The sequence below is a fragment of the Arvicola amphibius genome, chromosome 9 (assembly GCF_903992535.2).
Source record: "Arvicola amphibius chromosome 9, mArvAmp1.2, whole genome shotgun sequence".
NCBI lineage: Eukaryota > Metazoa > Chordata > Mammalia > Rodentia > Cricetidae > Arvicola > Arvicola amphibius.
Genome location: NC_052055.2, coordinates 95,048,678 through 95,076,014, shown reverse-complemented (window position 1 = coordinate 95,076,014; position 27,337 = coordinate 95,048,678). Strand labels below are relative to the sequence as shown.

General features: G+C 45.7%; 1 protein-coding gene across 1 annotated transcript in view; it reads left to right on the top strand.

Annotated features, from left to right (window-relative positions):
* The first annotated feature begins 526 nt into the window (after nucleotides 1-526).
* Creg2 (cellular repressor of E1A stimulated genes 2) overlaps nucleotides 527-27,337 on the top strand; it is a 32,005-nt gene continuing 5,194 nt past the window's right edge. Inside the window, exons 1-2 of the mRNA XM_038341209.1 lie at nucleotides 527-961; nucleotides 3,622-3,791. Coding sequence (XP_038197137.1) covers nucleotides 527-961; nucleotides 3,622-3,791 — 605 coding nt within the window. The remainder of the gene's footprint in view (nucleotides 962-3,621; nucleotides 3,792-27,337) is intronic.

Sequence of the window (27,337 nt, the reverse complement as noted above, 5' to 3'; positions counted from 1 at the left end):
AGATGTTTTAAAATGTGCTATTAGTCTGTGTTGCTACTGGCATGGCACCACGGACTGGGAGAGTTAAGGAAGATGTAGGTGTATTGTGCCTTATGGTTCTGGGGCTCAAGGTGCAGTGACTGAACCTGGTGATGTCCTCCTTGCTGGCATGGTCCTGGGGTGGCACAGAGAAGTTAAACAGCTTGGAGGAAGCCTCACAGCTGTCGAGCGGAGGAGTGCATTGAGCCGGAGTTGTGAACGCCCACCCTTTGGCTGCGGAATCCGTGCCAGTCTGCGGAAAACCAAGCCATCCGGCCCTGGCACGCCTGGACTCTTGAGTCCGGTAGCGGCGGTGTGCAAAGCTGACGGGAGTCTGGTCTTGCAGCAGACGTCTCTTCTCCCCAGGGTGTAGAGCAATAAAGGCAGACCTGACAATCCTACCGCAAGGAGAAGGGGCTCTGGCGCACGCTTCGCCGCAGGGGGGCGCCCCTGGCCGGCCGCTACTAGGCGATCGGTCCTCGCCACAGGGCCCGTCGCCTGCGAGAAGATGTCGCTGTCCAGCGGGGAGCGCCCTGTGGGTCCAGGGACCCGCCTGTCCTGGCTGCTATGCTGTAGCGCCCTGCTGTCCCCGGCCGCCGGCTATGTGATCGTGAGCTCCGTGTCCTGGGCTGTCACCAACGAGGTAGACGAGGAGCTGGACAGCGCGTCCACCGAGGAGGCACTGCCCGCGCTGCTGGAGGACTCGGGCAGCATCTGGCAGCAGAGCTTCCCGGCCTCGGCGCACAAGGAGGACACGCACCTGCGGCCTCGGGGCTCCGCCCGCGCCAGGCCCGCACCGGCCCCGCGTGGAATGTTCTCCTACCGGCGGGAGAGCGGCTCATCCGCAGCATCCCCTGTCCCTAGGGTGAGTGCTGGCACCGCCCGCTCCCTGGTCCACGCCAGTTCCTGGGGCTGTCTGGCCACCGCGTCCACCCAAGAAAAGGTAAGCCAGAGGTCGAGACGCGAGGGTGGTGCATGTCTGGTCGTGGTCGGGCAATTCCGGGGCGAGTACCAGGGCACAGGCGACTCGTGTTTCACAGGTGCATAGCCTTGTGAATAACGGAACCCGACGAGTGCAGTAGTCGGTTCAGCTGGCCAAGTGCACGTGAGTGTGAGGAAAGCAACCCTGGGAAACAGTCTGGTGGTTAGTGACTTAATCCCTGTCTTAAAATGGCCAAAGAGGTGGTCAAATAATCAGCGTCACACAGAGACCTGGAAAGCAGACAGGATCGCCTTTGGAATCATAGATGAGACACATTCAGCTCCTGCGGGCTCCGAGCACTGTCCCGCAGGAAGACTCCCGCACCACCTCCCACACCATCCACGCACTGATAGAAATTTACACTTTAAAAAAAAAATGGAACTCGAATTTTTGAGAAAAACGACTTAGGCAGAGTGTAACTGCTGGAGGGAGCTGTTTGAACCGCACTTTCTCTTTCAGTCCACAAAGGTTTATTCACCCGTTAGCCTGCTTTCTCCCAGAACAGCTTGGAGATGTCCTGAAGCCGCATTTTCCGTAAGAATAGCCTCCAGAAAGCTTCCAGTCCTAAGAGACAGAGATGTGATCCGAGCTCCTGATTAATCTGTGCATGTCACACCGTGTGGGTCTCACTAGCCCCAGCTTGGCCAAGGCACCCTGTTTTCCCATCTACAAAATTAAGTAATTCTAGAGAAACCTTGTCTCGAAAAAACAAATTAAGCAATTCAGTAGGCAGAGCTTGAAAGTTCTTTTCATTTTCTTAAAAAAAAAAATCTAATGCCAACTTTATCCTAATAATGACAACGATCTTGTCCTCTTTCTATGTCAGAATCCCAGTCAGTTCTGCATTCCCAGTGTACGAACAGTTTTTACACTTCAAACGCATACCTTAATAAAATATGGGGCTTAAATATGAAGCTAATCATGGTTTAAAACAGAAACAAAAACAAACAACCTAGTGCCTAAAGTTTGGGAAATGTCTCAGCAGTAGAACGCTTGAGGATCTTAGTTATCCAACCTTCAGAACCCATGATTTTTTTGCTGTTATTGTTGTTGTTTGTTTGGGGCCTTTTTTGTTTTGCTTTGCTTTGTTTTGCTTTTTGTTTTTGTTTTGGGCCAAGCAATGTGTCGTGATTTGGAATCGCAGTGCTAAGCAGGTTGAGACAGGTGGGTCTTTTAGGACTTGCTGGCAAGCTAATCTATCCTATTTGGAGAGTTCCAGGCCACCGAGAGACCCTATCTAAAAATCATAACAGTAAGGGACCCTAAGGAATGACACCAGAAAGTCAGGAAGTTGTCCCCTGACCTCCTATACACACTATGCACAAGCATCACATGCATGGGCACACTAGAATGCACGAATACACAACACACACACACCACACACACACACACAAGAAATCTGGTGCCCTTCTGGCTTGGTGGCCCACCCCTGTAGTCCCAGCATCAGCAAGCCTAAGGCAAGAGAATTGTGAGTTCAAAGCCAGCTCTGGCTACATAGCCAGATCCTGCCTCACAAAAACATAAAACAACCAAAGAAGAAAAAGCATCTAGTGTCCTTGTAGTGAAGATATTTTGATCTCCGACAGCTCTTTTGTTAGCGTCCATAGGCCTTCCTTTTGCAGTATTGACTTTCAATCCAAACCTCAGTAAATTCAGAAAACATTTGCATGAACTGCTAAGCGGTTCATGATAGGCTGAAAATAGAATGTGTGGATGATGTAATATTGCCATTTGGAGAACTGGTTAATTTTTCATGTTCCTAAATGATTTAAGTCCTTCCTTTCACAATCGTGCACACTGTGTCTAGTGCTTGGAAAACAATGGCAGCCTCACTAGGAGGGGGCTCTTTGTAAGGGACAAAGCAGGTGCAGGAGAGTTTGGGGAACACTAAGACTTAAGTGCTGTTGTTTCTGTTTAAAGTCACATGGACATGGCATGAGACCCACCCCCATCTACTAGATGAACACAGGCGGTGATCAGTATGTCGTATTTCTGTGACTTCCATTTAGGCTAAAAGGGTATCCAACGTATCAACTTCCCATAACTTGTTCAGTCATATGCCAAAAGGTTATTGACCTCAACATAACATACAACTAATAAACAAAGAAATGCTGCTCTAACTGAAACAGTATAGAATAGGCTTGGCAGTTCATAAAACAAATTAAATTCTATCCCCAACGTTTAAAAAGAATCAAGGCGATGATGAAGGCAGAAGGTGTTGAAGTGGGAAAGGCATAGTGCTGTCTTCTTCTCCATAGGCCTCATTGTCCTTACCCTTCGATAATTCTGTGAGAAGGCAGCTTCCAGAATCCTTCGGCTCCCAGAATCCTTCGGCTCCCAGAATCCTTCAGCTCCCAGAATCCTTCGGCTCCCAGAATCCTTCAGCTCCCAGACAGAATGTTCTTACCTGCCCCTCCCCGCAGAGAAAGTCTGAAACCATCACTGGGTGAATTGCATCGATTGGACCCACCTAGTCTTAATCTACCTGTCAAATCCCACTGGTCCAAACAAGGTCCCAGGCCTGTATTTCCTGCCCCGCAATACACAGTTTTCCCCCAGTTTGTGTTCCCTAAAGCTCTACCGCTAAAAAGCCTTCTTGTCATTGTTGTTGCATTTGTTAGATCCAAGGCCTGCCCTTTGGGAGCTGCCTGGCCATCAGCGATGGCCCCGTCCACAACAGCACGGGGACTCCATTCTTCTACATGACAGCCAAGGACCCAGTGGTGGCTGACCTGGTGAAGAACCCCATCGCCTCATTGATGCTGCCGGAATCTGAGGGAGACTTTTGCAGGTAGAAGGGGAGGGAGGAGGAGGAGGGACAGGGTTTGTTCTTACAGGTTTGGGCAGAGGTGGAAGGTGGGTTGTGCTTTGTCGCAGATGGAAACTGACCCCTTTACTTGCAGACCAAGCCGTGTGATTTGGAGCAAGCTATCTAACATTTATTCATCTATAAAATGGGAGGGTCCCTGGACTTGGACTTTCACTGGGGTCACATGTCCTGTGAGCCTATTATAAACTGAACATGTCAGTTGAAATGTGTGTGCTACATGTAACCTACAGAACACCCCTGCTCAACCCACCCCACCTTAACTTTCCTCGGAACACTGACATTGACCGGCAGGCAGACAAAATCATCTAACACAAAGCCTATTTTATAACAAAATCTTGACAATATACTTGGTTGACTACCATACTCGAAGGAAAAGCAGAGGCTTTTTTTCTGTATCCACAGCCTAGGAAAAGAGCAAAATTCGTAATGTAGAGTTTGCTGAATATATATTCCTTCGAAACCAACATAAAAATGAAAATTCATAAGCTGAACCATAGGAAGTTGGTATTCATATCATTACTATCCTAGAGAGTGTTTATGAGCCTTGAAAATAGATGCAGGGTATTTTCTGTGAGATGATTTTTTTTTGTGAGGCATGGTTTTGTGTACCTCATCCTGGCCTTCAACCTACTCTGTAGCCAAGGCTGCATATGTCACACTTAGTTAATGCTGTCCTGGGGTTTGAACACACTCTATCAACTAAGCTACATCCCCAGCCCAAGGTGCCTCATCTGACATCCAGGTGGGCCATCAAAGCTCTAGTCCTATAAAGGGAAGAGTGGGTTGATAGTTGAAAGGAGAGCCAGTAGTTTGTCTCTCTGGCATGTACGTGCTGGAGCAGCATATTGCTTTTTCAATTCATTTATAGCCCCTCTCTCCCCAAGGGATACATGTACTACAAAGCCAGCATCCTTTAATACACTTTCTCGAAAATTCTCTAAAAGAAAAGCCATTCAAGCAAAAACAGAGCATCCATTCAGATATCATCATCTAAATTCAAAATGCAAAGCCCCAAATCATTTGCTACCAGGGAGACACTGTACTGAGTTCCTATGGAGGTCTCCTCCCACTCCCAAAAATTAACAATTGTCACGGAGTGGCCTGGAGGGGAGGGTGGAACAATCCTGAGCTTTTACCATTTCATCTGCAAATACAGAGGTGATTCAGAGCGTGCCTCCCATTCTGAAGCTCTATTCTCTATGCATAGAAAACAAGCAACCGTCCTGTTTGTTCTTGTGGAAACCAATTAGAGCAACAATGGGTATCAAATGCAGCCCGAGAAAGGCCTTGCCAACCCCACTCCCATCACCTCTCCTCACCAATGAGAGACTCAAACTACAGGACTTCCACTGTTCCCACCAGGTTATGGCAGCCAGAGAAATAGTTCTCCTTTGTCATGGAATAGTCTCCTTACTCTCAGTCAGCATGTTCGCTGCTTACCAGAGGTATGTTCCCAGGAGAATTTCCTGAACACAGTGGTTCCCTAATTCCGGGGTCCCTAAAAGCAGCTGTGCTGTAACGTGTTGATCCCAGAACCCAAACCCAGAGCATACCCACTCTGGAAGACAAGCCACAGAATTCAGTTCCAGGAGCAACGCGCAGTTGCACTTGGTTGCACAAGATCTGCCTACCAGAAGACCTCAGGCGGGCAGGTGCAAGGACTGAAAACTGGAGCAATGAGGAGGCCATTTCCACAGAGGCTGGGGGAGGGGGCGTGTCTCAGAGAGCCTCAATCCAGTCACTTGCTTTTGCCTGCACACTTTCAGGGTGAGTGTGCATGCCTGTGTGTCTGTGTGTGTGTGCGCGTGTGTGTGCGTGTGCGTGTGCGTGTGTGTGTGTGTGTGTGTGAGTGTGTGTAATTCCTTTGAGCAAGGCCAGACAGAGAAACAACAAACATCTACTTAAGAAATGAGACAGCAGCTGACCAGAAGTGATGCTTCCAGGGTCAAGGGCACACCTGTATCCATAACCTATGGATAGGAAAAAACCACACCCTACTGGTACCCCGTGTCTGGAATCTTCTCAAGGAACTGTTTCCCAGAGCTGCCAGTCCCTAGCAGCTAACTTAAGCTTCTAAAGTATTGAAATATAAATGATATAAATCAAACGCGCCTTAGAAAGGATCAGACTTCCAAGCAAGTATTCTGGAGTAAGCCTGTACCTTCCGGTGAATGACTTGGCCCAGATGTGAGGTTCACAGTTCAGCGCTGTGTTTGACCTTACTCCTGAAACCTAGAATGTTAGTAACATTGAATACAAGGGCTGAATAAGTCAAAGCCTGCGTTAAAAGACAGACAGGTGCCAGAACCCCCCAAATAAGCAAGGCTGGAGCTTCTGGGACCATCTGACCAGAGAGAGGCATCTGGTAGAAGCAGCTACCAGAAGTGCATCGCAGACAAGCACCTTGGTAGAGTTTAGAAAGGCCAGAAAGCTGACTCCTGCCTGTCCCCAGGGCCTGAAGATCCCAACGGTGAGACCAGGGTTCATGGTCAAGTGCTTTACAGCAATTCCAGGACCTGGAGCAGGGGCTGAGAAACCTCCAGCTCTCATGATGGTGACGACAGTGAAGGCACTGGTCCAACCTTCTGCTAAAATCTTTCATGAAGAAAATTAACAGAACCCTCCCAGGCCCTGTGTGACCAGGCATTCGTTCCTACTCAGAACAGATCGCTATGCCTGCTGCTTCTCTTTGCCAGCTCTCTTAATATTTTATTTATACCCAGTTTTATCAAATTAAAAGTCTGACCCGAAGGCTCATTGTGATCAAAGCTCGTATAAGTACTTTGGCAGGTAGCTAAGAAACGCTTTCCACTCAGTAACCCCCACAGCATGTCACTCAGAATGCTATCTCAGTCCATCAGCTGCCTGTGTATTAAAAGGTCTGATCCAGGGACCGAAGGGCTAGCACAGCAATTAATAGCGCCTACTGCTCTTGCAGAAGACCTGAGTCTGGTTCCCAGCATCCATGCTGGGCAGTTCACAGCCATCTGTTACTCCAGCTTTAGAAGATCCAGCACCCTCTTCTGGCCTCCATGGGAACCTGCGTACATATGGCATATACTCAACTATAAAAATAAAAATGAATCTTTTTGTAGAGGTTGATTCCAAGTGGAAATGGGTAAAGGAAACTGAGGACCCAGGGCTCCAGAATCTCACGGTTCCAGAGTCTTGGGAAATGTAACCATGAGGAAAATGCTGCTCGTGTAATTTCTTTGACCAATGGACAGAGAAGCTGGTATCTTGGTGAAATGAATGCATACTCCTTCCTAAGAGGCAGATTTTAGAAGACCAGAAAGTCTTGTCCTTGTTCGATTGTTTTAGTTACATGTAGATGATGTGTGTGAGAGTGGGTGCACACGTGTGTGTGTGTGTGTGTGTGCAGGTGCACAGGCCAGAAGAGGGTGACAGATCCCTCAGAGCTAGAGTTGCAGGCCTCTGTGGGACATCGGCTTATGACCTGGGTGCTGGTGTCCCAACCCCAGCTTGCTTGACGGTGCACTCATTCTTAACTTCAGAGCTATCTCTCCGTCCCAGTAAGGGGTTTTTCCATGAATCTGTAAAATGAACCTGCGTTGTGCCACTTCATCTAGTCAGAGGTTTTACCAAAACTTTTGATTGCACGCTATTGCTTAATGTCATAGTAAAGTTTCTAAGGTTGGGTGAAACTGTCCTGGCCAGGGCACATGGATTTGAGTGCCTTCACCCTGTCCTTCAAAGGTGACAATGAGGACTTGAGAGATGATTCAGTGGTTAAGAGTATAGGATGCTCTTGCAGAGGACCTGGGATCAATTCTTAGTACCCACATGGCAGCTTACAAGTGTGCATAACTCCAGATCTGGGCACTCATGTGACCTCTACTGGCCTCCCCAGGCATTGCATGCATGTGGTACATATACACACATGCAGGCAAACCACTCACACATAAAAATAAATAAACGTATTTAAAGAGACTCAATACTAGCAAAGTACTAGATTGCTGATTTTGATGCATCTGTGTAGCCAATGCAGGCAAACCACTCATGCATAAAAATAAATGAACGTTTTAAAGCGACTCAATGCTAGCAAAGTACTAGACTGGTTGGTGATTTTGATGCATCTGTGTGGCCAAGAAAAGTTGCTGCTGGCATAGAGTTAAATATGCTGTTTATTCATTTATTTTTCTTGGCAATTGGAGGATGTGGGGGTTGAATCTGAGGGCTCTTTGGATCTGTGGTTGAATACACCTTGCAGCAGTGAATCCTGAGTAAGAAGAGCCACCTAGGAAGTTCTGTGTTAAACAGCAGGACTGCCCATTTGTGAAGTCTTCATCCATAGGTGTAACCAACTACAGAAAAAAAAAATGTGTCCATACTGAACATAGCTGACATTTTCTAGCTGTGTCCGCCCCCCTGAACAGTGTAATATAGCAATTTTTTGATAGTATTTGCATCAGTTAGATATTATAAGGAACCTAAGATGATTTACATTATGTGAAGGGTAGGATTATATCAAATATTATTACTACTAAAATATTTGTAGAGGCCAGCCAGATGGCTTAGCAGATAGGGATATCTGCAGCTAAGGTTGATGCCCTCAGGTTGATCCCTGAGGGCCACATGGCATGGAGTGTGAACTGACTCCCTCAAGGTGTCCTCTTTCATCCACGCATGTGATGTGGCATGCACATACATGCGCACATATTCACATGTATGTGCACATGCGTGTAAGCATGCATATGCATACATACATGCTACAGAAATAAAGTATGATACTTTTACTTTAGGACCTTAGATGCTGTCTTAAAGTTTTTATTTCTGTAAAGAGACACCATGACCACAGCAACTCTTAAAAAGGAAAACATTAAATTGGGGCTGGCTCATAGTTTCAGAGGTTTATTTAGCCCATTATCATCATGGCGGCATACAGGCAGACATGGTGCTTGAGAAGGCGCTGAGAGTTCTACATCTTGATCCACAAGAAGCAGACACAACTGTGTGCCACACTGGGTATAGCTTGAGCATGGTAGGCCTCAAAGTTCACCCCCACAGTGACACACTTCCTCCAACAAAACTACACCTACTCCAACAAAGCCATACCTAATAGTGCCTCTCCCTTTGGGGGCCGTTTTCTTTCCAACCATCACAGGCACCTGCAGATTTGGGTATTCAAAATTCTGAATGCAATTCTCCAGGAATCTCCAGGGATAACTGTGCATATTCTACAAAGATTATATATTGTAAAGCACAAGCTCCCAAAACTTGAGAGAAGAATTTCTTTCAATCACTTAGAAGGCAGAGACAAAAGAGACCTCTCCATGACAGCCTCATTCCTCCCTCAACCCGAGGACCAGCCCTCTCACAGGGTGAGGGCTTATAGGCTGAAGGTGCTGCAGGGTGAGGCTGAGGCCTCTGGAAGATGGACACGTACATGATCTTAAATGCGTTTCCAGCGCTTCCGAGAAAAGTGTATAAATAACTATAGTTTGGCCCATATGATGACTTGTGTCCATTATAAACCGAAATTAAAATGACAGTCTGGCAAAAAGAAGAATAGTGCTGGGTGGTGGTGGTGGTGGTGGTGGTGCACCTTTAATTTTAGCAACTGGGAGGCAGAGGCAGACAGATCTTCATGTGTTTGAAGCCAGCCTGGTCTACAATATGAGTTCCAGGACAGCCAGAGCGGCATGGTGCACAACCAGCAAAACCTGTCTCAAAATACAGTAGGAGGAAGAGGAGGAGGGGGAGGTGGAGAAGAAGAAGAAAAGTGTGAGATCAGAAGTTGAACTCACAAAATCAAGGACTAGACTGTTTCCAGGAGCCAGGGAAGAAAGGAATGCATAATGCTGGGCGCTGTGAGGACTTTCAGTGGTACGACATTCAGGTTTAGGGATCTAACGCTCAGCATGGCTCAACACACATAGGCTACCTAAGCTGATTGTGGCAATCATTACACGATGCATGCATTCAGCAAGTCATTGTATTGCGTCCCTTCAATGTATTTTGTCTGTATTTGACAATCAAACATTTTAGACAGAAAGGATACAGTCTGAGAGGCAGCAAGGGAGAAGGCCTTTCTGCTTGTCAGCATCACGGCCTACAAATTTGTCTTTATTAATAATGATTAGTTTACTTCAAGTGGTTTATTTAATTAGTCTGTTTACTTTTGGGTGCTGTGGTTTCTTCATTTAATTAATTAAATGAATTAGGGCTGGGAATCTATTTCCCAGCCCAGGTTAAGATGGCAAATTGAAAAAGACTCCACCTTAAAAGAGATCTCAGCAACCAGCTAGCCCTCCTCTGTTTCCCTTTCCAGGAAACACAGCTATTCACATACGCATGGGCATGTGCCCAAGCCCTGAGTGAATTTACACTCAGACACTAGACTTGGCTGTGTGAAGATCTAATCGATTGTGATCAATAGAAGCAGAAAATCTACTGTAGCATCTCACCTTCTGTAGTAAGCATACTTGAACGATGGATTTAGTACTGCATCCTCTAGATGAGCAGGCTAAGAAACCCTCTGGACCAGGAAGGGCCATTCCCTTGATTCATATTCCACTCAATGGTAAGGGGCCAGTTTTCACCTGGGTGACTGGGCCATCCTTGGAACCCAAAGAGTTATCAAATGCTTTTCCTGAAGTCAAAACAAATTGAAGGGTGACTTTGGACAAATGTTAGGTGCATCGATTTGCTTATCATAAACAAGGATTCAGAAGCATGTCCCCTCTTCCCCCAAAAGGCTTCTGATAAAAAGGGTGTCGTAGACGCTGCCAGGGCTCAGAGCCCCCAATCTTTACTGAGCAGAAACATCTGAGTTAGTACATCTGAGTTTAATAATTCCTTTGTGACATGTAAGAAAAGGTTGTAGAAATGACAAAGACCAATGGCCCTGTGTGCATGTGTGCGTGCGTGTGCGTGTGTGTGTGTGTGTGTGTATCCATGTATGAACCCTCCCTGTGGTTACAGAGACCACAGGAGGATTCTGGGAGTCTTGAGAGTCTTCCTCTATCACTCTCCACATCTTTTGTTGCTGTTGTTTCTAGAATCCACCTAGCAATGCCTGCCAACCCTGGGATTGCAGGTATGGGCCAGGGGTGGTCATGCTGTTTCATGTAGATGCCCATTAACTGTTTTTATAAGAACAAAATGTGGAGCCGGGTGGATAATACACTCCTGTAATCCAACTCTTGGGAGGCTGAGACAGAAGGATTCCCACAAGTTGAAGGCCTGCTTGAGCTAAATTATGAGCACTAGACGAGTCAGGGCTACATGGCAAGATCTTATCTCGAAAACAAAAGCAAACAGAAGACTAAATGTGCATCTTTGCTGTAAGCATCAGCTCAGCCTGATACCAAGCACAACTCTGGGGCTGACTCCTTGGACAGCTTTGAAAATTGCTCTGTTCATTCAGCAGCTCCCAGGATGATCTTCATCAAGGGGACACATCATAAGTATCTGCTGGCAGCAACTTGTTTGGCAATGGCTGTGATGAGTCTCCATGACATGTGTGTCATGTGACATACGTACATGTCCAGCCCTAATCAGACTCGGGAATTGAATCCAATTCCTCTGTTCTAGTTCTCGTTCATGCCTCTTGAAAGCAATCGATAAATCCTCTAAGTAAGTGGCCCTCTGTGCAGCGTCAGCCCCTCTCCTCCTTTGCTTAAACATTCCTGTGTTCCTGGAGCTAAACCAACCTCAGTGGCTTTTAAAAGAGCACACGGGACTCTGCAAAGAGCAAGCCTGAGGAGCAGGAGTCCAGGATTCTCTCCCATCTTCTGCTCATTTCTGCACATATATCTGCGGGTATAGCTCTTAGCAAACGATAGCCACTTCGCTCTTGCTATGAAGTTCAGTTCCTGGGGTTCCCAGCTGGTCGTTAATTCACCAGTGTTCCAGTTCCTCTGCCGTGGTGCTGCCCTTTCTGTCTTCTGAGAATTCCTCCCCATCCGGTTCACAAATGCTGTTGGAAGAGTCTCCATCTTAAACAAGAATGACTCAAATATGAGACAAGGTGGTAACACCTGTAAATGTAGACTCTTCAAAAAGGCTTCAGCACTATTGCTGTGTAGGTGGCTGAAAATACAATTGTTCATCTATTTCTGTCCCTATGGACTTAGATATCCTGGCCATTTTATTTATTTTTTCTGAATATCATATAAATGGAAGTATATAATATGTGATATTTTGTTACTGGTTTTTTTTTTAAATCTACTTTTGTGTTTTCAAAGGTTTGGTTTTACAGCGTTTATCAATAGTCCGTTTCTTTTAGGGGTCAAATAGCGTTGCATTGTTTGTATCGTGTTCCTCAGTTTCTATCCATCTCTGGGTGCTTTGATGGGCATTTGTCCCCATGCTGCAGGGATTGTGAATAATGAATGTTGCTGTGTGCACCCTTTTCCAGTTTCTGGGCAGACTTACACTTCAGGTCTCTTTGGTAGGTACCTAGGAGTAGGATTGCTGCTAGATCATATGCTAATTCCATGGTTAACTCTTTGAGGACCTGCCAAGCATTTTTCCTGAGTGGCCGTGCTACTCTATATTCCCACAAGCAACATTTGAGGGCTTTGTTTGCTCCGTATCCTGACCACACTGGTTATTGCCTGACATTTTTATTCAGTCTGTCCAGTTATGGGAGTGATATCACACAGCGGTTTTAATTTGCAGTTCCCTGAGGGTCGGTCGTATTAAGTATTCTTTTGTGGGTTGACTAATCATTTGTACTCTTCTTGGGAGAACCATCGTTCAAATCCTTTACTCATTTAAAAAACTGGATTATTGATCATTTGATTATTGGATTCTAGGATTTCTTTATATAGTCTAGATAAGATTCTAGACAAATGATTTGCAAGTATATTTTTCTCCTCTGCGTTTAATTTTCTTCTGTCATTGGGAGAAACATAAAATGGCTAAATATTCAATATTAACATGCTAATTCTATATATTCTTGGTCAATGTTGATGTCCTTTCTTTGGTGCTAAAGTTTGAGCACAACTTTGCACGCACTAAGTCAGTGCTCTGCTACTGTGTGTGCATTTTATCATGTGTGTGTGTGTGTGTGTGTGTGTGTGTGTGTGTGTGTAGGTCAGAGGCCTGCTGGAATGGGGTTCAGTTCTCTCCACATCAGCCTCTTAAGTGACTGAACTTACAGATATACATCACCACACAAGCAGCTCACCCTCGCTACTATAGATGGGGCCTTTCCTATCAAATTAGCAAAGAGCTAAACTAATATTTCCAAGATAATATGGGAGAGTAAATTACCTAGGATGTAGAAATTGGTAATAAAATGTCTGAGTGAGAAAAACGGACTTTGACTGCTGACGTGCAGGACCCTAGGCACAATTTCCAGCGCGTGCACACACACACACACACACACACACACACACACACCCTACAAAACCCAGATTTTAATTAATCAGATTAAAAAGATTTTGTGAGGGAAAATTCTTACTCCAATAATATAAAAACAGTGGGATAATAAAAGTGAATTAAACCTTGATTGGATTGATCATATATCCAATTAAGCCTATTAAATATATTGTACATGAAGCAGCATATTAAATATTGTGATTGAAACAATGTCTTTTTCCTTCAAATAATAGTTATTGGGCACTTACTGTATGCTCGTCATGCATGGATAGGATTTAACGAGACTGACTGCTCCCTGACTGTTGTTACCGACGAGCTGACTCAGTGTAGCAGGATCTGCCACACACTCAAGTGTAAGGAGCCTCCTGGGACACTGAGAAGCAGTGATAAAACTTTGACATGATACCCCAAAGCACAAGACTTTGGAATGCCAAGTGCTTTGAAACAAGCAGGCTCGGATCCACAGACTCAGACAAGGTGTGACTCAATGGAAGAGCACTTGCTTGGAATGCACAAAGGCCTCTCAGTCTCAGGAGACAGAGGCACCGTCACTGTTTTGTTGTTGTTGTTGTTGTTGGTTTTCCTTCGTTCCTTTAACATAGCAGGGAGTTTCCTTTCCATTCCTTTCCACGCATGTGCTGCTCGCCTCTAAGGAAGGTGGACAGTAGAATTTGTAGTTGAGTGAGCCATTCCGATCATCGTTAGAAGATGCCCTTGTCAAACATGTTAGAACAGGGACAACCCTGGGGTACTGCACTGCAGAATAAAGTCGAGAGGAAAGTCACCCTGAAAGCTCTGTGGGTCTAGGTGTGCCTTCTCGGGGTGCTGCTCTGATTCTAAGAGAGACTTAGGAGCCACAGGTGGTCTGAAATGGCCAGGACTCAGCCCCCAGACCTTCCCTGACCAGGACAGTGTTGGCAGAATGGGTGAGCACCAGAAGGTGCCTCAGGAGTGCTGCCACAGTGGTGTCCACTCAGGGTCTGTGCTGGCTCCAGGAAGTCAGACAGGTAGGGAATCACCAGTCAGTGGTTTTGAGGGTAAAGCATCGGCGTGGCCCTAAAACTGACCTTGAAGTTCCCCAAATTCGATCCGACTGCCCAGTTAGGACTAGCTGTAGGAACAGGTTCGAGGCCAGTCCTGCCCCCATCAGTTTTGTTTCTGGGACCACCTTGTTGGACCACAGCAGAAACCGAGCTGAGAACAGCAGTTACTCTGCCCAGTCATAGATGTCTGTTACTGACTCCAACAGTCTCTGACGAAGGAGTCTTCAAAGGGCAGCCAGGGAGCCCCGATGATGCACCCTTATATTTGAGAATTGACTGTGGGAGATAAAAGAGCTTCTGATTTGCAGACAGATCTGTGTGTTAAGTCTTCCAATTGATGTCGGCTTTGATATAAGTACCTCAATAGGTCTGCTTCTCAGTTTCCTGTACCCTAAAATAGGAGTCACGGTGGCTGTCAGGCTGCTGTGGGGATGAACTGTCTCAGTGTGTGGCCCCTGGCTCAGCACTAACAAATGGTAGTGATTGTCATTGGCCGATGTTGCCTCCCTGCAGGACTGAGGACGGCAGAAGCAGGAGAAATGAGTCAGCAGAGCCCTGTTTACTCTGCCTCACTGTAAGGATCACTTGACACACGTGATATACAGCGTGTTCAGGGAGCTCATGACAGTGGTGCTATGGTGTGTCTCAACAAATAAAGAAACTGAGGCATTACAGGTGCGAAGAGCTTGCACAGGGATCCACACCCCCGATTCCAATGGTGCTGGGGTTCAGTTCCAGATGACCCGACTCTCCCGTCTACCTGCCGCCCCTGCACCCCGCCTCTTCATACTAGCTCATCTTTTTTTTTTTTTTGGTTTTTCGAGACAGGGTTTCTCTGCAGCTTTAGAGCCTATCCTGGAACTAGCTCTTGTAGACCAGGCTGGTCTCGAACTCACAGAGATCCGCCTGCCTCTGCCTCCCGAGTGCTGGGATTAAAGGCGTGCGCCACCACCGCCCGGCCATACTAGCTCATCTTGGTTTCCTTTTCAGCTGGGATGAAAATGCCCTCACAGAAGCAGCTCAAGAGAGGAAGGGTTTGTTGGTCTCACAGCTCCAGGTTTCAGTCCATCATTGTGGGGAGGCCAAGGCAGCAGGAACTTAAAGCTGTCACAGCGCATCACATCTATACTCAAGGGCGGAGAACGATGAATTCATGCGTGCATGCCAGTGCTCAGTCTCTCTTTCACTCACTCCAGGGCCTGGCCCCTGGAGTGGTGCTGTCCACAAGCAGGATGGACACTCTCATCTCTGTTAACCCAGTTAAGAGAATTCCTCCCAGGGCCGCAGAGATGGCTCAGAGGTTGAGAGCACTGACTGCTCTTCCAGAGGACCCGGGTTCAGTTCCCAGCACCCACATGGCAGAGCACAGCTGTCTGTAACTCCAAGATCTGACACCCTCACACGACATACGTGCAGGCAAAATACCAATGCACATAAAATAAAAAAAAAAAATTTTAAGAGAAATCCCTCACAGCCATGTGTATCTTCCAGAGAGTTCTAGATTTCCTCAAGTGAACAGCTAACACTCACAATCATAAGCAACATCCTTGAAACAGCAGGAGGGGACCGACCACCTGAGTTTCAAAAAGAACAGACTCGGTTGCCACACTATTTTGTAGGCTGATTTGTGCTGTTTGTATATCATCTCCAGCCCATGCCTCGCAGTGAAGCCGAGGTAATTCACAAGGCTTGTTGTAAATACACCCACGGAGATCATGCCAACAGACTCTCCCAACATCATACGTTTTCTGTTGTGAGTTAAATGTTGTTAGTTTGGTTGGAGTTTTAAGTAGCTGATCTGTTCCACTCGAGATCACCCAAGTCTACAGTGAGTCTTACAAGGCTGAAACCAAGGAGGCCTGGGGATCACTTCCGTCCAGTGGTTCCAGGGGAGAATTCACTTCCCCGCTTTGCTCAGAGCAGAGAACACGCACGGTCCTCTGCTTGGAGCCCACACTTTCACCACCACAGACTTTGCTTCTGTCATTCCTGATCCTCCTGCCCACTTTAAACTCTGACCCCTGCTGTGAAGATCTGTCTGATTACACTTTACCTGCGAGCTCATACAGGGTCACCATTCCACATCTGTGGAATCAGGTGCAGCACGCGCTTCTGGGGGCTGGGATATGGACCTCGCTGGAGGAGCTGTTAATTGAACCCACGGAAGATGGCTGTGCTAGTTTAAATGTGCTGGCCAATGAGGACAGACACGTGATAATTCATGCTAATGTATGCAGTGCCTCCGTCTGGTATTTTGGGGGTGTCACGATTGTGCTTACTTATAGTCTAGATGTTTTAAAATATAGGAGTGGGAATATTGGACTAAGGAAATGGCACAGCCGTGAGAGTGCGTGCCATCTAAATAAGAGACTGGTTTGGATTCCCAGAACTCATGGCTGGCAGTCATAGCAGCTTGCCTGTATTTTTAGCTTCAGAAGGAGGAAACAGCCGGGCGGTGGTGGCGCACGCCTTTAATCCCAGCACTCGGGAGGCAGAGGCAGGCGGATCTCTGTGAGTTCGAGACCAGCCTGGTCTACAAGAGCTAGCTCCAGGACAGGCTCCAAAGCCACAGAGGAAACCCTGTCTCGAAAAACCAAAAAAAAAAAAAAAAAAAAAAAAAGGAGGAAACAGGCAATCTCTCCGCTGGCTAGTGAGACTAGCCATATCGGTGAGCTCTGAGTTTGGTTGATTGGAGATGGGTCAAGGAGACTGCTGACACCAACCCCTGGGCCTCCACATGCACGCACACACACATGCACAAGCCTAAAGGCACACACAAGCACACTTATCTCTTCCACAAGCACACTTATCTCTTCCACACACATCGCCAGAATGAAACTGGCAGAGGGAATAAAAGAATAAAAACTCAGGTCGACCCCAATGGCAAGGGCCGACATTTGCTGTCTGAGAGGGGAGCCTCACGGCCCCCTGGCACAGCATCGCAGGGCGCAGGGGAACATGGTGCCCAGAGCCTGAGCGCAGTTTTTGTAAATGGGGGTAGAGAATGGGGAGGACAGGGCTTCAAAACTGTGGGGTGGGCACTACATTAAGCTGTGAGGTTTTTGCAATTTCTAGACTTCTGGGTAAGTGGTAGGGGTTAGCTGCTCATCGGGAATTCCATGAGCCTGACTTCTTAGAACCATGCACCTGCTTTAGGGCCCTGTTTTTAGGGGAAATTTTCTTTCACACATGATATATACATGTGTGTGTATGTATGTATATATGTGTGTGTGTGTATACTAATGTATGTATGGTTCTAATACATATAATATATAGCTGGTGAAGGTAAATCTTGCCATATTCCCATCATACTGAAATGAGAGCAATTACGAAGGGAAGCGTGGAGAATAGAGACTTGCTGCTCACAGTGGAATGGTTGTACCCTTCTGCCCAGGAGCGGCTCTCCTTCCAGGTTTTGCTATCTGGCCCTGTTGTGTGTGGCTGACCAGTGTCTGTTGCATCTCAAGACCTGACAAGGAGTGAGAGATGTTTCTAGTCCCAGACACATACGGAAATCCTTTGAATCCATGTGCCAAGCTTTTGAACCACTCCAATTTCTCTCTAAGAGACAGAGGGAATTCATGGATAGGAACTGCGAACCGAGCTCTGGAAAGCACAGCAAGAGCCTGAAGATATGGACAAATGTTTGGAGTTGGAAAAGCCAGAGACTGGGAGGGGTCTGCGGGCTATACAAGTGGCTTAAGAGTGGCTCCTTATCAGGTTGTTGAGAGATGATCACCTACAGGGGAGAACTGCACCTCAAAAGACCAGCCTTCCTTCCATAGCTTTCTGATGATAACTGGGGGAACCATTACAGGCTTCCATGTTAGTCAGCTTCCTGGAGCTCAGGTATTTTGTAAATCAACTTTCTTAAAGAGAAAAATCTCATTTTAAGAAGTTTTTATTAATATATAAATTATACATGATAATGGATTTTATTATTACATGTATGCATGTCCATAATGTATTTTTTATCATATTTGCCTCCTCTGCATCACCCTCTCATGTCCCCTACGACTTGTGTTAACCACCGTCCCCTTCCTAGCTAGACCCCCTTCCACTTCCAAGAGCGCCGGGGAATGGTTATTTACAGGAGCAAGGGCAACATACTGATGGCTTCATCACTGAAGACAATATCTCTGCCTCTGTTGTGATACTGTGTCTGGAGACCAGCATGTACTTTGGTAAGCTAGTAGGCATCATACATAGCCGTTTGTCCCTTCTGGAAGTGATGAGGGAAACGGTTCCTTTGGTAGAGAGGATGAATGCTGGCTTTTGTCTAACCACTAGAATTCGGTGAGATGGAATTTCTTCTGGACCTGACGCTAACCAGGACAGGATGAAGCATTGTGTGGGCATGCCACAAAATTAAGCTACACTAAACTAAAACAAGCACATTCTTTAACTGTTCCCCTAAAAGAATGAAGCAGAGGGAGTGGGTGTGATCCCCAGCCTGCAGTTGGTATGCCCTTTGCTAGGGTCTCCAGGACATCATAGTTTAATAAGGATATTACACGTTAACTAAAAGCAGCCAGCCCGGGTAAAGGCAGTCTTAGGAATGACATAAGCGCTTTCTGCAGATGTCTGCGAGGCCAGGCCAGCAAAGACAAAGTATGTCTGTTTCTAGGTTATCCCCAAGACAAAAGCGAAAGTGGAGAAGGCAAACCACAGAGAGCTCATAGCTCCCTCTAACGCTCATATTCGGTATCATGTATATCCATTATACATCCCCTCCTACACACATGTTCTCAGGCTTACACCCAGGACTACATCCCAGACATGTTAGCAAATACAGCACACCCAGACCCTCCCTCTGAGCAACTTTCCTAGGTTCTACTAAAGCAGAACCATGCTTGGAAGAGTAAACCCACCCCCACCCCCCCGCAAGGTGCTCACACTCACGGAGTCGGCCAGTCCCTTACCCACAGCATCGTCTGTCTCTCTGTACCATCTCCCACCCCTTTCTCTTTGTCCAGGTTAGATCTTGTGTTCTATCTTTATTTTCACCCATATAAGCTCTGGTCATCTCCCACCCATGTTCTTTCTGGAGTAGGGGCACACTCTCCGTCCTGTTTCTGCTTCCTCTGAGCCTGGGCTCAGCTAGCTCGCCATAGCTGAGGCAGACCAAATGGCTCTTGCATTGCTTTTCCATGCATAAACAAAATCCCCAGGTTTCTCCGAAGCACTACTGGGAAACATTACTTGATTTCCTTGCAAGCCGCTCTTCCTGCCTCCAGTTTCACACCTTCCCCCCCCACCCCCACTCCCCACCCCCCATCCTCACTCCCCACCCCCCACGCCCACCCCGTTCTTTAGATCAAATCTCCATTCTCTCCAGGGGCAGATGACACTCACACTTCTATAACAAAGTATGAAGCTACTCAAGACAATGCACCCCTCTTCCTCAACTGAGTTTCATCTATTAACAACCCCAAAAGTCAATAGTGTTGAGATTAAAAACAAACCAGCCAACCCACAAACAGAAAAACAAAACAAAACCCAAAAAGCCTCTCTCCTTTACACCATCCTTCACTCTCCACCTGGCCGGAGACATCAAGCAAAGTCTTACCACCTGCTTCAATGGGTTATTGGTTCATTGTAGGATCATCCCATGATTGTAGACCATAGTGAATTCCTGGTCTCTATGCATTAAATGCAAATAGAGCCCTCCCTAACCTCTGGGACACCAAATACAGACCACAGATTTTCAACTGTTTTTTTTTTTCTAAAAAAATTCTCTGCAGTTGAAAACCACCGTGCAGTGACAATTATTTTGCTAGTGATAGGGTGGTGCTGTCCACTCTCTTGAAATCTCTGCCCTTGGGAATTCAACAGAATAGATTCTCTTTTTCTGTATTTTAAAGACGCTAAACAGAGCTGTTTTTTTTTGTTTTTTTTTTTAATTATTTATTTATTTATTTATTTATTATGTATATAATATTCTGTCTGTGTGTATGCCTGAAGGCCAGAAGAGGACACCAGACCTCATTACAGATGGTTGTGAGCCACCATGTGGTTGCTGGGAATTGAACTCAGGACCTTTGGAAGAGCAGGCAATACTCTTAACCGCTGAGCCATCTCTCCAGCCCTAAACAGAGCTGTTTTGATCATGAACTCACAGCAGCTATGGCTGGTGGTGTAAGGCTGGCACAAGATCAAGCTGACCCATAGTCCAGCATTGGGAGAGGAGGGGGCTTACAAGGTCCTACCCCATCTGATGAGCTTTGGCAGTTGGTAGCCAAAGGGATGGAGCCAGTTTTCCTCAGTGTTATGATCCATGGTAGGTTGCTCATGTTCCCATGGATGAAGCTCTACATTGATGTGCATAGGGGGAGCATTATGTGCATATAGGGAGCACTAACTACACTGATGTGCATATGGGGAGCACTGTGTGCATATGGGGAGCACTAACTGGACTCGGTGGTATTTGAAAAAGACAAGGACATTAAGTTGGGAGGGTGTTGTCTGAGTTTTCTGTCCTGCCTGGTTCCCGCAGTCATTAAGTCCCAAAGAAATCACACAGAGGTCTACATTAATTATAAACTGACTGGCCTATTAGCTCAGGCTTCTTATTAACTCTTATAACTTATATTGGCCCATTATTCTTGTCTATGCTAACCACATGGCTCGGTACCTTTTTCAGCGAGGCAGTCACAAGAGAGGGATGGGGCCCCAGGGGAACTTGTAGGTAGGAGGGAAGTGAGAGTATTTATGATCTAAATATATTGTATTCATATCTGAAATTACTAAAGAAAAATAATTTTAAAGAGGATCCACGTGATGCTGAATAACTATTTTAATATAATTTGTTTATATTTGTAGGTACTGATAGAACTTTCCAAACCCTCAAAGATCGTGATATAATTTTTCCTATAACATTTTTCCTTAATTTTTCTTAATACAAACATATAGATCTTTAAATAACTAACTTCTGGTCACAATGGGTTGGGAAAGTCTGCATATGTATTCATTGGAACAATTGCATTCTTCCTGAGGCTTGAGAATACAGCAGGATTCCTGAATCTGCCAAAAGAGAGGAACAGATGGCAGAGCAATATTTGAGATGTGTTTTGGAGAAAGGGAGAATGCTTCCTCCTGCCCTCTTCGGAAATGCAGCTGCTCACAGACTGGCAGCACTCACTGGGGCCCACGGGGTACACGGTGTCCTCCCTCCTGGTTGGTAGTGAAGGTGCTGGCCATTTCAGAAGCAGCAGTGGCCGGCAACCAATGGAGCAACTTCAAGCCGACGTGCTCTCCATGATGCGTCAGTGCACTGTGGCTGCTACAGCAGCTAGTGCAGCTCAGTGGCTTGAGCACATCAGATTTATTTTTTTATTGATTTTATTGAGCTCTATATTTTTCTCAGCTCCCCTCCCTGCCTCTCCCCTCCCCTTCAACCCTCTCCCAGGGTCCTCATGCTCCCAATTTACTCAGGAGATCTTGTCTTTTTCTACTTCCCATGTAGCAGGTCTCTTTGAACTAAAGTCTAGGTATTGTCAGGGCTCTGTTCCTCTCTGAAGGCTCTCTTAGCTTTTCTAGTTTCTATGGCTTGTGCCCTCTGCCAATCTAGAAGGCAGGAATGTCAACTGAGTCTTTCTCACATCCTAGCCCTTCACCACTTCCTTTTGCCTCCTTCTCCTACTTTGAAATTGGAATTATGCGTGGTGTCCTATTTTTTTAATCCAAGTACTCAGGAAGCTGAAGTAGGAGAATTGAAAGTTCAAGACCTGCCTAGGTTAGGCAGTGAGACTCTATGTCTGTAATTCAATACTAAAAAGAAAGAACAGCAGAGCCCTTATGATTATCTTGGACCTAGCCACAGCCCAGGGAAACCTCCCTATTCAAAGACAGGTGATCACGGACCTCAATTCTCTGTTGTCATCTAAGGTAGCATATCCAGGCACTCCAGGGGCGAGAATGTGAGTTCCTCTGAGGGCTCACTAGCCAGCCTGTCATGGGGGAGGGGATTGATACCAAGATAAGCTGGGCTTCCTATTGTATAAATGGAAAGTTCTGTACTTACATAAAATACATAATTTCTTCTCTACTCTGTATAACCAACGCTAATACAGAAGAAAAGACGTTTCCCCATTTAAATATAATGATTTATTATTAATTCCATTGCTTCATCCAAGAGAGATTTTGTTGAAGGAATTGACTTTAATCGTGAACAAATTAAAGCTGATGACATTCTCACGGGGACAAATTCTAATTACTTGTAACTCACCAAAAGTCGTTTTCTTCTTTCCTGTTTGTATTTTGTAATGCACCCAATGTCGTTTCTTCTTTGCTGTTTTTATTTTGCAATGCATACAACGTTGTTTCTTCTTTGCTGATTGTATTTATTTTCTCCTGTGAGACTTAGGGTTTGTTTGTTTTAGAGCAGAGTAGATTCTTGTGATTGCATTCTGTGATTCCTTTGTCTCAGCCCACAAGAAAAATCCATGACTCAGCAACTAGACTTTTGCAATGTGGAAAACACCACAGACCATAATACTTTTGGACAGAACACAGTGTTCTTCCGTGCAGCAATTTGTCTGAATACGTGGGCATGGCCAACTATTACCCTCTCTTGTCAGGACTCAGCAGGGTGTATGATAAAGAAAAGCTTCCAGGCAGGTAAAGACAAGTTCTTTAAGTCTATGCTAAACATGTACACAGCTTGGCAGAGGCATCTTTCTTAAGACTTTCCCATAACATAATGAACGGGAAGTAGTGGTGCTGAGTCATGCCCCCAGACAGCTGCTTTATGACATCTGTCATCAGTGTTACCATGAGTTGTCAGTGTCTGCTTGGTCAGGATCCCCAAGGCTCTCCCAGACTCAATGACTTATTACAAGAACTCACAGAACTCAAAAGCTCACGGGTGGCTTCACTGAAAAGACACAGGATGAGGTAAGCAAAGGCACAAGGTGTGTGCCATGAAGGCCACAAGAAATCAGACATAAGCTAGCTGCCAAGCATGGGGCATTTGCATGGGGCAAATTCAATTTCCCAAGCAATGATGCATGGAAATGTGTGCTAAGTGTTGCCAGCCAAGCCTCTGGACCCGGGTAATCTGGGTTTGCACGCCAGAGTAGCTGTATCTGATCTCTCAGCTCCTTAGACTTCAACTTCTCAAAAGACCAAATGTTGTGTGTGGCCAAGGACTCAGTTAGAACACTCAAAGGACTCAGAAGCTGTCATGCAGGAACTGTTCAAGAGTCAGACCTCCTGAAGATGAACCTTTCTCAGATTATGCTGGGTTTGAACAGCCGAAGCTGGCTAAATTACTCCTCTCCTGACAGCACTGTCGCAGTTCTTGGTGTATTGCTAACAACAAATGGACATTGTGAGGATTAATCAACCTCTGATGTATAAAATATATCCATGCTAAATAATTACACCTGGCTTTATAACTAAACAACTGACTAACTAGGTTTAAAATGGAGCCCAGATTTTGCTGTGGCATCAGCAGACTTCGGCATCTCTTCTGTCATTCTCCTGATGATAAAACCCAGGATGCCATGTTTGGTCATATTAAAGATAGTAAAGATATAAGACATATTTTCCCATCTGCTTCTGGATTTCCAGGAAGAAGATCTGTAACAAACACAGCCAGTCTCCATTTAAACCTGAATTTTCCAAAACGCTTTCAACTTTTTGTGCACATCAATTCTCGACCACATTGTGTATCGGGCACTACCCTGTTCGTTTAATCTCCTTCAATACAACAGCAGTCTGCATCTGCCATACAGCTGTGCCCTTGGTGTGATGCAAGGGATCTAAAAAAATAGGTTTCAAGGCCTGAAAGATGGCTCAGCAGCTGGGAGCACTGACTGGCTGCTTTTCTAAAGAACATGGGTTCCAATCTCAGTACCTACATGGTGGCTCACAACCATCTGTAACTCCAGTTCTAGGAGAGCCAATGCCCTCTTCTGCTCTCTGTGGGTACCAGGCACATACTGATTCATAGGCATACATGCAAGTAAAACACCTACAGTGGTTTGAAAGAAAATGGCCCCCAAAGGGAGTGGCATCATTAGGAGATGTGGCTTTGTCGGAGTAGGTGTGGTCTTGGAGGAAGTATGTCACTGGGAGGTAGGCTTTGAGATCTCACATATGCTTAAGCCACACCCAGTCTACTTCCTGTTGCTGCATTTCATTATGTAACAGCTCCTTCCCCAGCACCATGTCTACCTGCACACTGCCATGCTCCCTGCCATGATGATAACAGACTAAACCTCTGAACTGTAAGCAGCTACCTCAATGAAATGGTTTCCTTTTTAAGAGGTGTCATGTCATGGTGTCTGTTCACAGCAATAGAAACCCTAACTAAGACAACACCCATACACATAAAATAAGTAAATCAGTATAATCTTATAAATAAATTAGATTGTGGGGATAGTTGCACAAGTCTCAACTGTTTGCTTTAAGCATGTGATTGTTTGAACAAGAATTGTCCCCCATGGGCTCATTGATGATTGCCTTGGTCTCCAGGCAATTGCACTATTTTAGGAGATGGAAATTTAAGAGGTATCCTTAGTTGGAGGAAGTGGGCCACTGGGAACATGCCTTTGCTCCTGGTCCCTCCCTCTCCTCCTGCTGATCTCTGCTTCCTATTCCCCCATGAAGTAAGCAGCTTTCTCTAGCACAATCCTCGACTGTGACATGGGGTCACTCAAGACCACAGCAATGCAGCAGGCTGTCATGAACCGAGATCCCCGAAACCATGGGCCAAAATAAAACCCTCACTAACATAGAAATTGGTTATGAGAGAATTGCTCAAATAAGTGCTGACATATTTTATTATCTATTTGGAAAAATTAAAAGAAGGAATTGAGGAGAGAGCTCAAGCAATGGAGCAGTTTTTTTTAAAAAAAGAAATCTCTGGGGGCTGGAGAGATGGCTCAGAGGTTAAGAGCATTGCCTGCTCTTCCAAAGGTCCTTGGTTCAATTCCCAGCAACCACGTGGTGGCTCACAACCATCTGTAATGGGGTCTGGTGCCCTCTTCTGGCCTACAGGCATACACACAGACAGAATATTGTATACATAATACATAAATATTTTAAAAAAATCTCTGCAACCACAAGCATAATGGCAAGTTTTCTGTCATTGGTTGTTTAGATGACAAACAGATAAAATCACTAAGCCCCATAACAGCTTCCTAAGTACATTTTCAACTGAGTCTATTCTTCTATGGCATCCTTTGGCAAGATACCTTAAAAATCTTTTTCTTTTTCATCCTGGTCTTCAAATTTATTCACATGAAGATGTTTATCAAGTTCTCCTTCTGAATTGATGCTCATGCTTCGTGTTCCTCTTTTCATCTCTCACACTATTTCTGCTTTCTCTTTCTTTTCCTCATCAATTTGCCAGTTTTCAAAGAATTCATTGTGGGCTGTGTTGCATGTCTCTGTTCTTCCTTGGTGTCAATGCTGTTGGTATCTGAATTTCTCCCTTCCTTCCTTCCTCCCTCAGTCCCTCCCTCTGTCCCTCTCTCCCTCCTTTCCTTTCCTTTCCTTTCCTTTCCTTTCCTTTCCTTTCCTTTCCTTTCCTTTCCTTTCCTTTCCTTTCCTTTGCTTCTGACTCCTTGAATGGGATACTCACTGTGTTCAGTAATTTAAGTCTAATAATTCAGGGCTACAGATTGTCCTCTAGTGACCACCTTAGCTACATCCAGGCTAGTTCTGGTATCATTTTGGTTGCGTTTTCTGCTTCCTGATTTTTGTCATAGTTTCTTACTCTCTCCGTAAGGGTGGCAGGAGAACTTGAAAGTGGCACTGGCACCTTTCACCCCATCTCTGGACACCTGTGCACCCCCTCTGCTTGAGTATGAGCAGGAGGTCAACCGCCTGTCAAAGATAATAAGGGTGCTAGGATGCGATCCAGTGCTTGTTAAATATCATCTAGGACTCAGTCTTGGGTTTATTGGAGGTAGTGAGACTTTCCGATGGCTGAAAGTCAACCATGCGGTGTGAAAGTCCTGCCAATGTGTGGGCATGCCATTTCACCCATTTAAACAGCTAAGCCCACTCAGAATGTACTTGTTTGTAGTATGATACATGGGTCTGTTCGTGGGATGTGGATGCACACACATGTACGTGTGCACGAGCATGGGGCCCGAGGATGGCCAACCTGAGATGCGGTTCTTTGGGTGATGTCTGCCCCCATCATCCTACAGAGTGAATATAAACAATACCAGCTAGAGTGCAGAGACTAGAAACTATGTACCCAAACAGTTCCCACAGAAACAGACACCCAAAATACATTGCTAGCAAGCTGCACTCACAATTTCTGGATACCCATCTACATTTGCAGAGCTATGAGCCAAAAAAAAAAATCTATTCATATAGATAACCACATCACTGGAAACTGTAAAGACTACAGAAATTCTATAGTTATGACGTCATAAACCTAAGTGTGTGTCTTTATTTGCTTCATTTAGTAGTCCCACCCTCAAAGGATGGATTTTTATTTTATTTTATTTTATTTTATTTTATTTTATTGTGACAGGGTTTCCCTGTATAGCTTGGTATAGTCTGGACCTTTTTAGTACAGGCTAGCCTTAAACCCACAGAGATCAGCTTGCCTCTGCACTCCAGGTGCTTGGGTTAAAGGCATGTACCACCACTGCAGCCCAAAGGGTAGATTTTTTTAAAAAAAGATTTAGTTGCCGAGTGGTGGTGGCGCATGCCTTTAATCCCAGCACTCGGGAGGCAGAGGCAGGCGGATCTCTGAGTTCGAGGCCAGCCTGGTCTACAAGAGCTAGTTCCAGGACAGGCTTTAGAAACTACAGGGAAACCAAAAAAAAAAAAAAAAAAAAAAAAGATTTAGTTATGAGCCAGGTGTAATGGCAGATGTCTTTAATCCCAGCATTTAGGAGGTTGAGGCAGGCGGATCTTGGTCATGGGAAAAGTTTACTCGTGTGTGTGTGTGTTATGCACATGTGTATGTGTGGTTGCTGGGTGCAACCCTGCATGTTTATTCAGAGGCCTGAGAAGAACAAGGATCGTCTTCCTCTATTCAATAGAGTCTATTGCTCTCCCCCTTCTCTTGTGAGGTAGGGTCTCTTGCTGACCCTGAAGCACACCATTTTAGTTAGGCTGTCTGGCCAGGCATCTCCTCAGATG